The sequence below is a fragment of the Capra hircus genome, chromosome 16, assembly GCF_001704415.2.
Source record: "Capra hircus breed San Clemente chromosome 16, ASM170441v1, whole genome shotgun sequence".
Classification (NCBI taxonomy): domain Eukaryota; kingdom Metazoa; phylum Chordata; class Mammalia; order Artiodactyla; family Bovidae; genus Capra; species Capra hircus.
Window position 1 is genome coordinate 48192848 of NC_030823.1, and position 15041 is coordinate 48207888.

At 54.7% G+C, this 15041-nt stretch overlaps 1 protein-coding gene across 2 annotated transcripts in view; it reads right to left on the reverse strand.

Moving 5' to 3' along the window:
- PRDM16 (PR/SET domain 16) overlaps positions 1 to 15041 on the reverse strand; it is a 342599-nt gene that overhangs the window by 52830 nt on the left and 274728 nt on the right. For both annotated transcript variants that reach the window (XM_018060471.1, XM_018060470.1), the window contains exon 4: positions 3239 to 3373. In XM_018060471.1, coding sequence (XP_017915960.1) covers positions 3239 to 3373 — 135 coding nt within the window. The remainder of the gene's footprint in view (positions 1 to 3238; positions 3374 to 15041) is intronic.

The window sequence follows — 15041 nt, forward strand, 5'->3', positions numbered from 1 at the left end:
GTTCAGGTCATGGGTCAAGTTAGAGCTTTTCTGATTGAAGTGACTTCTCTACCAAATACCACCTGGAAACCCTGAAGCTGTCTTCATGGACCTCAGATCTTCAGTCTGGGCGCCTTCCCTTCCATGTCTGTGCTGTGCTGGGAGGTGATGTCCTGTGCAGTTGGGGTGGGTGGAGGGTCGGGGGGAGAGAGAGGGAAGTTCAGTGTGTCTCTGTGTATGTGTGCGTGTGTATATGTCTGTGTGTGCATGTGTGTATATGTAGGGGGTTTCCTAAGTGCCAGGAAATCCTGGTGGAAACTCTTGGGATTAGGGCAATCTGAGAAACCCCATTAATATCGTGTAATGTTTCCTTCTCAAAGAGAAGCCTGTCTTCAAAATCATTTGTTTTATTATTAATATTTCAGGGACGGTTTTACTCCAGCTCCACACAGGGTCACGTCGGTCCCTTTGCAATGAGCTGAGCTTCCACCGGTCGGGACTAGGGGACGGAAGCCCTTCTGCTGGGCCACGAGGCTGTCCCAGGGGAGAGAAAGCCGAGTTTCAAGAGACTGACTACAAAACAGTTTGAAATCTAGTATGTGTGTGTGTGTGCGTGTGCGTGAGTCACAAAGTCGTGTCCGACTCTTCACGACCCCATGGACTATAGCCCGCCAGGCTCCTCTGTGCATGGGATTCTTCAGGCAAGAATCCTGGAGTGGGTTGCTGTTCCCTTCTCCAGGGGATTTTCCCAAACCAGGGATCGAACCCAGGTCTCCCGCATTGCAGGCAGATTCTTTACCATCTGAGTCATCAGGGAAGCCCTTTCCTATCATTATGAGAGTTTAAAATTGTTTGTATTAGTTCTCAGGAAAATTACGTCCCACAAATTACCCATTTTCCTTTGAGATCTGAGATGCGGCCACCTCCTTGTGCCTCTTGGCCACTGCCCTCCTGGGTGTCTGGAGGTCACAGCCATGCAGTTTGGTTTGGGGATGGGGACATTGGTTGCCCACTAATAGCAGGAACCACCCACTGTGGGTCGTGGAGGCCTGGCGGAGGGCTCCTCTCTCTCTCGGAGGATGGAGGGTTTGAAAGGCCCCAGGCAGGGAAATTTTTGCTGCTTCAGGCCATTTCACTGCTGTGTTTGCTTAAATGTGCACCCACGTCCTCTCTGAGTCCATGAGCTGAAGTGGAGATAATGAATCTCCCACTTTTAGTCTGTTTGAAACATCCAGCAGCCGAGGATGAAATTTTGATGTCACATCGGGTTGAAGTATTAGAATCAGGTGTGTTTCTGACTGTGGGATGGAGCTTTGGAATGGGTAGCATTGAGGGACAAAAGTGGGATGAAGTGAAAGGGAATCCCTGAGTTAAGGGTATTCCTGTCTGCTGGTCCTGACAAGGGAAAGAGTTTGCTGCAAGGCAGTGAATTCCATCTGGACCCTACATGGAGCTGAAATAAAAGCTAACCTAAAATATTAATAATAACACAAAGATGTCGGAAGACAGACTTCTCTTTGAGAACAGACAATACGTCTGCTTGCTTTTTCAGAAGCTTGCCACATAAAGATATTTACTTCACGGCTTAAATTTGGTTCAGACACTCTAACAAACATTTATTATTTTTTTTTAAATAAAAAATCTGGATCCTTCGCTATTTTATTCTGCATCTCACAGAAGTGCAGTCCTGGACCTGGCCTCCTGGTGTTTTTTTTTTCCCACTGCCCTTCCGCTCCCAGACACATGACCAAGGAACCATGCTCTCTGCAAGGAAAGGCCAAAGGAAGGACCATCTTTCCATGCACCTTAAACCTAATTCTCCTTAGCTTACATTTTATGCTCATCTAGAAGGAGAAAAAGTGTCTTTTTTAAAAAATACTGTGCTAATTTTTATGATGGTTCTTTTGCTTTCTTTCAGCAATATATTTTGTAATTAAAAAATACTTATTTTCAGAACTTTGGGTTCCCAGTGGAAGCTATAGACATCTCAGTGGTAGAGGTGGATCTGAGCTTCACCAGATTGTATCCACCAGAGGCAGGAAAAGCTGCTTAGCCCAGGCTGAGCCCGCATGGCCGGGAAAGGGGCTGAGGAGATGAGGGTGAGCTGCCTAGCAATCCATGTGGGTCCCGGGGCCTCCTGGGCATGAGCTCTCTGCATTTTTTGGTGCAATTTTTTTTCCCTCCAGAGTCAGGAGCCTCAGATGACTTGTAAGAGTTTTCACAGATGACTTGAAGCTGCATCCTCCGTTATGTGGTCTCCACAGACAGTTTTTAAGCAATGGAACCCTTTTCTTGCAAATGAAATCTCATGGGTAACCCCAAAACAGAGGCAAAAGCAAACTCCTGTGATGGATGGGGATGGGCCCCCAGGCATCTTGAGGAGGACTTACTCTGGGGACTTGGTGAAAGCGTGGTCCGAAGGGCCTGGCTCTGAGCAGGGTCTCTGGGGGCCACTTGCAAACTTGTGATGCAAACATGAACTAAGTGCTTCCAGCCCCGGGGACACATTGTCTTCACAGTGGAAACTCCACGTGGCATCTTCTGTCTTGATTGGTTCCTGAGACTGGATGCCTGCAGCCCAGGACCAGCATGGACACGAAGCGGTAAGGATCCAGCATGCCAAGAGGGTCTTCGACCTCCTGGAGGTGGCAGCAGAAGCTGAAGAGTTCCTTAGCTCTGGTGGGACAGGCACAGAAGCCCAGACCGTGCAGCTCAGGAAAAACATTAATTGGCTTCCAGCAGGGCCAGGATTTGTGCAAAACGTGGCTGGGCACTTCTGCAGGCTGGCTATGCTGTCGCAGCGATTCCGGGGACCTCTGGAAGGCTGGGGTCTCGCCTCAGCCTTCCAGATGGCAAGTGTGGAACCCTTCCAGGCAGCTGGGATGAACAGCCATCCAGACATGACTCTCAAGCAGAGGGGTCTGGTCCTCCACTGCTTTCACATGGGTGACATTTGTTGGAATGTGGACCCTGTGGTTTCGGTCCCTGCCTGCTCCTGGCCACGTTTCTTCCCATAAACCATCAGGTTTCGGCTCTCAGGCCCCATCAGCCCCAGGCGAGGCCATGGCACAAAGGCATTCGTGAGGTGTCACCAAGTTCCCGGAAACTCGGCACTGGCCAAGTGTCAAGTAGCCCTCCCCGCCCCCGCTGCAGGATGGGCTTGGCAGAGGCGCGGTTAACCCTTCACCTCGGCGCCCCCATTCCCGTCCGCCTCAGTACCAAGGCCCCGAGGACAAGGCTCCGTGCAAGCCGGACCTACCTGCTCATTGATCTGACACATCGTGAGGTTCTGGTCGTCACAGGAGCATGCCACGCGGATGTACTTGAGCCAGCTGCCAGCCCCGGCCTGCTGAGCATCCACGCAGAGCTTCCCGCTGTCCAGGTCCTCGGAGATCTGCCGGGCAAGAGAGAGAACCAAGAAAGCTCAGAGGCATCCTGTGTGCTAGAGCCGACGCACTCTGTGTTTGCCCAGCGAGAGAAGCCACCGCTTCCTCAAAGGAGGAAGGCCATTCAGCCACTGGACATCAGCCGACCCTCCGGGCATCGGCGAGGCACTCAGCCCACCCGGCCCGCCCATACTCAAAAGCCTCCAGGAGGGGGCCCAGTGCAGAGGTAGGAGGATGGCCCTGTCTTTCTCACCGAGTAGATCACTGCCCTGGCAGAGCCATAAAAGTGCCACTGGGGCTGCAAAAACTCCCCAGCGAGCCGCCCCACATGTGAGAAAGCAGAGGCCGCTGTGTCCGAGAGCAGAGCCCTCTGCTGAGAGCACGGGGTGTGGGCTGGAGATGAGCGATCTCGAAGGTGAAGGTGTGGTTGGGGTGTGGCTGCAGGCACATCTCTGTGCATGTGCCTGTGCGCACGCGTGTGTGCCTGTGTGCGCATGTGTGCAAGCGTGCGTGCGTGTTCACAGCAGCCTGCAAGAAGGAGAACCGTTGGGTTTTCTTAAAAGTGGAAGTTTCCACCTGACACCGGGGGCCTGCAGACGCCCTGCCTACAGAGGCCCCGTGGGTCCGACCTGCGTTAGGTACTTTGTTGTTGCTGTGCTCTCTGAACATGATTCTGACAGGCAGAGGCAGGGTGCTTCTCCGGCACGTGCACCTCCGAGCAGGCCATCTCCCAGAAGACCTGACTGCTGGCCCTGCTGAGGGGTGCCTCCCTGAAGCTACCGGGCCCTGAGGTGGGAACTGTAGGCAGAGTCCCTCCCATCTGCTCTATCAGTGCCTGCTCAGAGATCCAGAGCCGTGGAGCCCAGTGGCACTGTGGGCGAGCTTCCTGGGCAGCTGGGCTGAGAGGCTAGGAGGGGAGGGGGTGGGGCTGAGGACACCACTACACTGAGGACCGGAAGTATATGTTCTGAAGGGCAGGGATGTCTAGCTGGGCAAGGGGTATCCAGGTGGGCAGGATAATTCAGGTGGGTAGGATTGTCCAGGTTGCCAGGGGTGTCCAGGTGGGCAGGGGTGTCCAGGTGGGCAGAATAATGCATTTGGGCAGGATTGTCTAGGTGGGCAGAATTGTCTAGGTGGGCAGGATTGTTCAGGTGGGCAGGGGTGTCCAGGTAGGTAGGGATGTCCAGGTGGGCATGTGTGTCCAGGTTGGCCAGAGTGTCCAGGTGGGCAGGACTGTTCAGGTGGGCAGGTGTTTCCAGGTGGGTAGGTGTGCCCAGGTTGGCAAGGGTGTCCAGGTGGTCAGGATTATTCAGGTGGGCAAGTGTGTCCAGGTAGGCAGGGATGTTTAGGTGGGTAGAGGTGTCCAGGTAGGCAAGGGTATCCAGGTGGGCAGGTGCATTCAGGTGGGTGGGCAGATGTGTTCGGGTGGGCAGATGTGATAGGAGCAGGTGTCAGAAGGACCCAGTAAAGTCAGGGCAGGGGACAAACTGAGGAGGCTGAATATAGGTGCCGCAGCCTATAGATTCCCTGGGGTCTCCCCAGTGCCATCTGATGAACAGGTAAGGACCCAGGAAGGGAAGGAGGCTGCCCCTGAGGCCTGAGAAGCCCATTTCTGGCCAGAGAATCAGGACGCTTTACAAACAGCTCAGATGCCTCCCAAACGTCCAAGGACACTTTCTAAATGACCAAGGGTCCTGCCCAGCCAGTGAGTCAGCAAGGTTTCGGGAGGTGGCTGCTTTGCTGTGGCAGGCGCAGAACTCCGAGCAGCTGCTGAGCTGACCTGGACGGGGCTGTGAGTCCAGAGGCCTCCACTCTGATGATTCTCCATTTTGGAGACTTTAAGCGAAAGGGCCTCATTCTGAAAGAAAGGTGAGAGCCCAGAGAGCCTGGGACGGTGTGGCTGCAGGGGTGAAGGGCCACGCTCTGCTCTTGGCCACACCAGGAGGCCACTGTGGGCTCGAGGAGGGAGTCCAGGCCACAGGGAGAGGCCCCGCCCCCAGCACTAACGCCTCTCATCGGCCCCTCCTCTTACCTCCCACCCCAACTGCAGGAAACCCACAAGAGACCCACCAAGCAAAGCTGTGGTTAGTGGCACCTCCACTCGGCGAGGCGCCCGCCACCTCCCTGCATCACAGGGAGGAAGGGGGGCCGGGTGGCCAAGGCCCAGGGACCCCCACCCCACTCCTCCCCTCTCTGTCCCTGGGCCCCTCATCCAGCATCTTCACAGCTGGGTGTGGCCAGGTGGGGGCTGGCCAACTCTCTCTGTCTCTCTCTGTCTGTTTCTCTCAGTCTCCCTCACCACCCTGCGAATGGGCCTCAGTCTGGGTCCACGGTCCAGTGGCCCACGGTCCAGTCTGGGATATGCAGAGATGGTAAGTGACACTGTGAGCCATTGCAACCATCGTGGGCACACCCCTGTGTCTCCTGTCACCTCCGAGATGGTGCTTGACCCTTCATTTCTCAAAGGACTTATGGGGGATGGGACAGAGAAGCCCAGAAGGCCAGATCAAGGACAGCCCATTGACTCTTGGTTCTAGCAGATTCTGCACCACTGTAAGACGGCTGGACGATCCCAGGTTCATCCCCCAGCCCCATACCCATGCCCTGCCTGAGTGTGGGAGCAAGTCCACACCTCTGCCTGCACACCTGTGGGCATGCGCACAGCCCTGCGGCCACCCAGACAATCCACTGCATCCCTAGTGGGGCACGGCAGGACCCTCCCTCCTACTCAGCCCCTCTCAGTCCTCCCAGAGCAGGCATCTCTCCTCCACGTGATGGCCCACATTCACCAAACATCCACAGGCCTCTCAAGTGTGTCTGAACGTGGACACAGCCAGTGGCTCACCTGCGTGGACACTGTTGCAGGGCCTCCAGCCTGTCACCATCCTTCTTGGGTGCAGGGCCCAGAGCTCAGAGGCAATAAATACTCCAGGTCCCCTGCCCAGCTCTGGTGTGTCTTCCCTGTGTGGTCAGCAGCCCCTCTTGGGAAACTTCCCTGGTTCCCAAGCTCAACCACTTGGACGACCACAGGGTGGCTATCACTTCCTGAAAACCTCTGAAGGTCCAGGGATCCCTTCTCCCTCGTGAGCACCCCAGGTGGTTTTCTGGGGTGGCACAGGAGGTCTTGGTTAACTTCTTCCTCCCAAAGAGAATAAACCCTTCCTCCCTGAGAGGTAGCAGGGGAGGCTGACCTTTCCTCCAGGGAGGCACAAGAAACCCTGGTGTTGGGTCCCCAAAGCGGCAATGCAGGACCAGGTTGGGTAGTGTGGGCCTTAGAGGCCTTAACCCTGTCGCCAGGACCCTGTCTCAGTCTTATCTCTGTGGGGCAGGCACACCTGGGCACACCTGGATGATGGACCAGGAGGACAGAAGCCTGATCTGGAAGCTGCTGCTTTTCTGCTTCGGACCAGAGAGATGTTCCTAGGAGTGGCCCCAGCTCAGGCCTCAGGCCAGGTGGGCAGGAGGCTGTAGGCCTGGCTTCTTGTTTGGGGCCCTGGTGGGCTGTGCCGTTTCTGACTCCAGATGGGGAGAAATGGGCAGTGATGTTCATCTCCCCTTGGCCTCCTTTCCTTCTGTCCCTGCCCTTCTCTCCTCACAGCCATGGATGTGGCCTCCAGGACGCTCATATTACTACATGAGTGGGCTGAGGTCTCTCTCTGAGCCAGCACTGCCCCCTGCTTACCACTGCTGACCTCCTGGGCGGAGGCTGGCAGAGGCCCCCTGGAGCAGGGCATCCCCCATCCCAGGCCCCCCATCTTCATTGCATGCTGTGTGGAGTCAGAGAGGGGGTCTCCCTGTCTGCTCTGGGACCCAGCAAGCAAGCCCAAGTGGCCACAGGTCCCCTCTCCTGCCTCTTTCGGAATAAGACCTTCCAGGGCCCATAAGGACAGGTCAAGATCCAGCTTAGCAGGGCCTGAGGCCTGGTTTGTTCTGTGTAAGGGCCTTGTCTCAGGAGGCCAATACTGGTAGAAGTGGACAGAGAAGTAGTGGGTGACATTAGAGCCCATGGCCCAGGCTGCAAGCTCGGTTCATGAATGAGGGAGGGTCCAGCCACCCCCTACCCCCAAATCTCCTAGGGCGACATTGGCAGGCAATGGCCTAGAGGCTGCTACAGCCTCAGGCGGGGTCTCTCTGCAGATCTGAGGTCTGGGCCCCCTGCCTGATGGCACTCAAAGCCTGACTCTGGGCTGCTCGGGGCTGAGCCTTGGGGGCCCCGGGGCCTCCAAAGAAAGCTGCCCTCCTGCCCACTTTCCCCTACTGGCCTCCCCACCCCTTATCCCCCCACCAGCTTCCCCAGCTCGTAAATCACCCCCACCAGAAAGGCCAAGTATGAAGCAAAGGCATGGAAAAATTCTTAACCTTGACAATTTTTTTTGCACATCATTTGAGGTTTCTTGCACTTCGAATCTGTGAGCTCGCTGCTGGGCCTGTTCCCTCACGTTTAATGGGCCCGTCCGGGGTGTGCATGCCGGCGGGGATGCGGACACGTCTGTAGTCAGCTGTCTAATGGGTTCTGAGCAGCGAGGAAGGAGCAGGCCTGGGAGTCCGGCCCCTCAGCTCCATGTCCTGCTACTGCAACTCGGCGCAGAAGAGGCCTGAGCCCAGTGCTGGGACCAGTGGTAGGTCTCATCCTTCTCATCCAGACACCTTCTTGAGCTGATTCAGAGCCACACATCCAGCCACCAAGCTGTGCAGTCTGTCCTGCCCACAGGCACCCGCATGTGCACGTGTGCACACACACACACGCACGCACACACATGCCAGGATTTATGGCATCCACGAGTAGCTGGAACAGAAAGTCCATTCTTGTGATGGAAGGAGGTGGGGGAAAGGCTTTCTGAAAACACCTCTGCTGGGTGCGGACGTGGAGCCTGGATGAGCTCATAAATCCTCCGTCCTGACTCTCATTATGGGCTTGGTGGTGACATGACCAAGCACTGGCGGGACAGGGTCACCCGGCTGCCCAGGAGATAGGAGTCCTGGGGGCGGGTCACTGGGCCCCACCTGCTCAGGCTGAGAGGAAGGCAGTGGTGGAGCGGGGGAGAAGGAGGGGGAAGGGGGAAGGGAGGGAGTGCTTCCAGGGGGAGCAGGTAACTCATGGACACTGTTCCTCTGAGACAGACACCAGCCTGTCTCCTAAGCCCATGAAGGGGGTGGGGTAGAGAGAGCCAGTGTCCACGGGCTTGTGCTTGGAAGGAGCCACGTGGGGCTCCTAGGGCACGGCTGCTGACTGCGGTCTCCGTGGGACAGTTCCAGGGCAGTGGGGCATGCGTGGTGGGGGATAAGAGCCAGAGGGTCTTGGTCTCAGGGTCCCAACAGCACAGCCCAGAATGGGGGTTCTGCAGAGGAAGCTGGTGCCTGGGAGGGGGACCGTGATGGTACAGCAGCAGGTCGCAGGGGCCAGGGGGCCAGACTCCCAGGCCCTCTCCTTCCTGGCTGCTCAGAACCCATTAGGCAGCTGCCCCAGGCCCCTGCCTAGGGAGCTGCTCCTGTTAGTGGGGGGCAGAGCCTCTCCGCTGAGAGCCAGACCCCAGCAACCACACTCTCTGTTTTCAGGGTCCACAGATGCCTGCAAAGACCAGACCAGGAATCAGTGACATACCCAAATGCTAGGTGACACCCCCAGGATTCTCAGAGCCTTGCCCCTCAAAATCCTGACCCCCAGGTGCCACAGTGCTTCCTCAGGTTCACAGACCATCTCCCACAAAATGCCCCAGTACTCTGTGCTGCCACATGCCTGGGCTCTCCTCTCTCCTCCTTCCCTTCCATCTGATTCTTAGTTTATTTCTCCTCTTTTTTTCCTTTCCCTCCTCAGCAGGGGCCTGCACAACTCTCCCTGCAGTGTCTGTGTGCATCTCAGAAAACTGGAGAGTAAATGGAGGCAAAGCAGAGATTCTGCTCTGACTCCGAGCATCGCCTGGCCTAGAGCACGACTTACACTCCTGGTCTCGCCAACAGAACCCGAGGGACAAGAAGAGGGGCTTCAGTGAAGGCAGGGCTGTGCAGGCTGTTCTGAGAGTCCCTGGCCCTTGGTGTGCCCAGAGGGCTCCTGCTGAGTCGGGTGTTTGGGGGCTTAGCTTCCTCCTTGCACGTTCTGTCCATCACGGCAGGCCGTGTCAGTGGCCATAGCTCATGGTCCTGACCCATCAGAAATAAACAGGAAAATTGAGGATTGAAACCAGTGCCCTTAAGTCTGCTGGGAAATCAATGAATGAGAGGCTCACTCAGACACAGAAGCCCCTCAGGGTGATTGGCAACTGGAGGGGTCCTCTGAAACCTCAGACCAGCAGCTGAGATGCCCCTACAGGCAGGTCATGGGGTGGGCAAGGAACCTCACGAGGGGAAGAGTGCCCCGTCACTGTGGCGATTCAAGGAGGTCTCAGTGGTCATCCCTCTAGGGTGCTCCAGAGGGAGGCAGACTCTCTGATCATAGTTACCTTTCCAGGCTAGACATTATAAACTCTGAATGTGACAACACAGGGGTTATCTGGGCTCCTGCTTCGGTTTCCTCTTTGAAACTAGATAGCCTCTTTCTTGTTTTCTGTAGAGACCTAGGGCTCCTTGCAAGCACTCACACTGTAAGAACACTTGGCTTGTCCTTGCTAGCTCTGTGAAGACATCCCAAACAGAGCCCCATGCCCATAGCTATGCCACACTCAAGGGCACAGGTGCTGCGGGGAAGCAGCTTTGGCCATGGATGGCAGTGGGCGTCTGCTGCCTCTTTGGCTCTTGGCATCTGCTCATCTGTTCTTCAGAAATATGCTGGGTCAGGGTGGGGGTATGCCCACTACAGGATGACGAGGGTGCTGGTCAGAAGCAGGGCCCCCTCCTGGGTCTGCCAAGTGGGTAAGAAGCCCAGACTCCAGGGCAGTCAGGAGTCTTCCATGGGCTGCCTGGGGCTCCCGAGTGAAAAACCAGCCCTGGTAGAGGGTAGGAGAGGGGCCCTCAGCAAACAGGCTCCATCTTGGGTGTCTCCCTTCAAATATCCCTCTGATCACAACATTCACTGCCGCACTATTTACAACAGCCAGGACACGAAAGCAACCTAAGCACCCACTGAAAGAGGAATGGGTAAAGACGCGGTTCACATACACAATGGAATATTACCCAGTCATAAAAGGGACGAAATAATGCCATTTGCAGCGACGTAGATGGCCCTAGAGAGAGTCATACTGAGTAAAATAGGTCAGAGAAAGACAGGTTTCATATGATATTACTTATACGTGGAATCTAAAAAAAAACAGTACAAATGAGCCTGTTTATAAAACAGAAACAGTCACAGACTTAGAAAGCAAACTTATGGTTACAAGGGGGGAAGACAGGGGAGGGATAAATTAGGAGTTTGAGATTAACAAATACACACTACTATATATAAAATAGATAACTCATAAGGACCTATTGTATAGCAAAGGAAAATATACTCAATATCTTGTAATAACCTGTATGAATAAAGAAGCTAGAAAGAGTGGATCTATGAATATGCATAACTGATTCACCTTGCTGTACTGTAGAAACTAACAGAACATTGTCAATCAACTATAGTCCAATAAAAATTAATTAAAAAAGGGTCCCTCTGCCCACCTGTATGGGGTCTCTCCTGTTAATATCTGGAGGTTTTGGGCTGTCCCCAGAGAGAAAGCCCTGGTCACTGCAGGGAGACCTAGGTTGACTGCAGCTCTCAGCAGGAGGGGGCCCTCCTCATAGACCCAGGCCAGCGGTTGAGCCTGGGGGCTCTAGGGGAGGCTTCCTGGGCCCCTCCCCTCATGGGGTTGGGGGGAGCTGTGGTCACTTGAGAGGGCACCTTTGCCCAGAGGCTCTATCTTCAGTACAATGCTGGCAGCACATGGTGGCACAAGAATTCTGTGGCCTTTCTGGGGCACTTCTTTCTTTCTTAAAGTTTTTTTTTTTTTTTTTTTTGATGTGGACCAATTTTAAAGTCTTTATTGAATTTGTTACAATAGTGGTTCTGTTTTACATTTTGGTTTTTTGTCCACAAGGAATGTGGGATCTTGCTTCCTTGGTGGCTCAGTGGTAAAGAATCATCTTCCAGTGCAGAAGATGAGGGTTCCATCCCTCGGTTGGGATGATACCTTGAAGAAGTCAGTGGCAACCCACTCCAGTTTTCCTGCTTGGGAAATCCCATGGACAGAGGAGCCTGGTGGGCTGCAGTCCATGGAGCTGCATAGAGTTGGACACGACTTAGGAACTAAACAACAACATGTGGGATCTTATCTCCCCAACCAGGGACTGAACCCGATGTCGAAGTCCCAAGCACTGGACTGCCAGGGAAGTCCCCTTTCTGGGGCATTTCTTACGAGCACTGAGATGGCATTTCGGTGGCTGTGTGGACAGCAGGGTCAAAGCAAGAACCTCAGGCTGAGCCTGAACCACCCAAATGGGGCTGACACCTGCAGAGCTCGGACCGGCTCCCAGCCTCACTTTAACTCCATCCCAAGGAGATGGCTGGTGTCTGGAGGGAGGTTCCCTCTCTCCAGATGGGCTCCTGTGGAGGTTTCTGACCCTAATAACCCAGGTGTGACCCTTTCCTCCTTCATCCCCCTGCCCTGGCACCATAGCTGGGGACCCAGGAATGCCTCGTGAGGGCCCCCACGTGGTCATCCTGCAGGTGTTAGTTGCTCACTCTTTGCAACCGCATGGACTGCAGCCCGCCAGACTCCCCTGTCCATGGGATTCTCTAGGCAAGAATACTTCAGTGGATTGCCTTTCCCTTCTCCAGGGGATCTTCCTGACCCAGGGATCGAACCCGGGCCTCTGGCATTGCAGGCAGAATCTTTACCATCTGAGCCACCGGGGAAGCCCTCAAGACAAACACCAGCACGCAAGGCCCAGCCTCATGGGGGCTCCCATGAGGCTGGAGGCTCTGCTCCTTGTGGAGTGAAAACATTCACCTTGAGTCCAGCCAACAGCAGCTGGACCTGGGGGCTGGGCAGGTAGTTTGGTTCTCAGTGAGGGGCAGAATCCTGAGCAGCTGTTCTGGGGCCAACACCTGGGACGGTTTGGACAGGTAATGGCTACAGGGACAGAGAAGACCCTCGAAATCCTGGCCTGGCTTGTTAACCACCTCCACTCCAGCTAGTGAGCTCCACGCCCACCCCTGTCCTGGCCCCACAGCAGGCTGCAGGCTCCCTGGGCTGCCGTGGTTAAATCGCTAACAACCCAAACACTTTTTCAAACCCTGATTTAACTTGAAGCTGGGTTGGGAGCAGAAGTCTCTGAGCCTGAAGTCTGCACATGACCACAGACTCAGCTGTGACATTCTGAAGTGACACCCTTGCGTTTGATTCTTGATCATAAAAAAGATTGGAAAAAAAAAAAGCCCAAACACCCCAAACCAAAGGCTTGCGGCAGCATCCTTGCGAGGGGCAAGGCAGGAGCCCAGGGGCTGCCCACAGGAAGCGGTTTCTCTGTCGTTGAGTTGATGCGAGGCCCCCGGGAGGTGTCACATTCATAACCTTTCTCTGGCCACACTGATGGTGACAAACTGCAGAGCTTGTGAACGGGGCTCCCCCGCCTACCCCCTAGCAGGTGCAGGAGGAATTCCCACAATGGCTAAGCTGCTGTACATTAGGGGTGGGGGCTTCCCAAAATAGCAAGCACGCTCCCTGAGGCCTGGGGGGGTGGGGTGGGGCTGCCTGGACCTTTTCTTTGCTGGACACAAGCCCCAGTGTGGGAGCCAAGTGTCAGGCTGAGGAGCCCCCAGGGATGCCCAGGAGCTCCTCACTTCACTCTCTGACCCTAGGATAGCACTGTGCTCCCTTCAGCCCACAACCTCAGCCCCTCTCAGATGACCCTGTCATCATGGACAATAGCCGACATGGGCTGCACCGGGGGTACTGTCCAGATGCAGCTTTCAGAGAAGCGGACACACAGGGCTGAGAAAGGCTCAGGCTTCTCCCCCTTCCTCTTAGACATCCTCCTCATCTCTGGAAGTCAGTGATGTGCAGAGGCTGCTTCAGGGCTCTCTCCACCCACCCTTGGTCAGGAGGGGGCGACTACAGACTGCTGACGTCACCCCCACCGCTGGTCGCTGCTAAGTCTCACTACCAGGTTACTAGAAGCTCCTCTCCCTGCTGGGGAGCCTCTGTTGTAGCCACATTTGTAGATGCAAAGCTGAGCACAGAGGAGTGAAGTAACCAGCCTAATGCTGAACAGCTGGAAAGGGGCAGACCAGCTGGACCCTGCACACTGGCTGCCTGTCTTGCCCATTTTGTGACCTGTGGGAACCATATATCCTGGCCAGTCCTGCCCTTTTCACCTCTGCTCTACCAGAGGATGGTGGCCAAGAGCAACTGAAGCTTCCCAACTCACCAAGGACCAGTGTTCACATGGGACTCACTGAACAAGTCCATGGAAGGATAGATGGTGGGTGGATGAGTGGATGAATGAATGGGTAGATGGTGGGATAGATGGATGATCAGATGGTTGGATAGAAGGATGGATGAGTGGATGGCTGGATGGATGAGGGAGCAGTTGGATGAATGGATGGATGGATGAGGGAGCAGCTGGATAAATGGAAATGGATGGATGGATTAGCAAATAGTTGGATAAATGGATGGTTGGGTGAATGGATAGATGGAGGGATGGATAGCTGGATAGATGGATGACCAGAGAGTTGGCTGGATGGATGTTTGAGTGGATGATTGGATGAAAGAATGGATGGATGAGGGGATAATTGGATGGATGGTTGGATGGATGGATGAGTGAATGGATGAATGGCTGGTTGGATGGATGAATGAGGTACAGAGTACTCCTAGCCTACTCAGACACTTCTGGCTTTCTCCAACTCCCAAGGTGAGCCAGAAGGAAACACTCTGCTGAGAGGTATAAAAGTAGAAGAACACAGGGACACCTCTTGCAGGAAAAATGCCCTGATCATTCAGGGTGGACCCCTCTGAGGGGCTCTCACAGCACCTGCCTCATCATAGTAAGGACGATGATAGACCGTGGCTGTCCTGCCCACACAATTTCTTTCTCCTCCCCTGCACAATGAGGGCTTTGAAGGTTTCATTTGCCTGATTCCCATGGCCAGGGACAGTGGGTGCTCAATAAATGTTTGGGTGACAAAGAATGGGTAGGTGCCTTAAGACAACTGAGAATGTCCCCCAATATTCCAAGGGTCCAAGGGTCCTTCTTTCCTCGTGTCCCCTTGTCACATTCGGGACCCTTTATCTTCTCATTCCTCCATGGATTCTACTAAAGGACATACAGACTCTCCTTTCAGTCTCTCTCCCTCTCTGGAAATCAGAGTTGCAATCTTTCCTGGAATCCAGCTTTACAGTATGTCTGTCCTGTGCACAGTATCACAGTGTAATCTCCCCTGAGGTCAATTTGGCAATATCCTATTCCCAGGGCAGAGGCTGGGCTGGCCTGCCCATCTCAGCACCCTGTATGCACACGTGGAAGGTTTGACGGCAGCTGGGACGCATTGAACCAGGTTATATTGTGACTCAGTGGCCCGCCCCCCACTGCTGACTCAGTCTCTCAGGGCCCATCCTTCTTCCTTCTCCAGGGCATTCAACCATCTAGAGAAGCTCCATGACTCGTTGCCTCTGAATCAGGCCTCATGTTCTGAGATCAACTCCTGCAAATAGCTCGAAATTCAACCGGCCAGCTCTCAGCAAATACCTTGCTAAGCCCATCACAAGCACTGCTCAT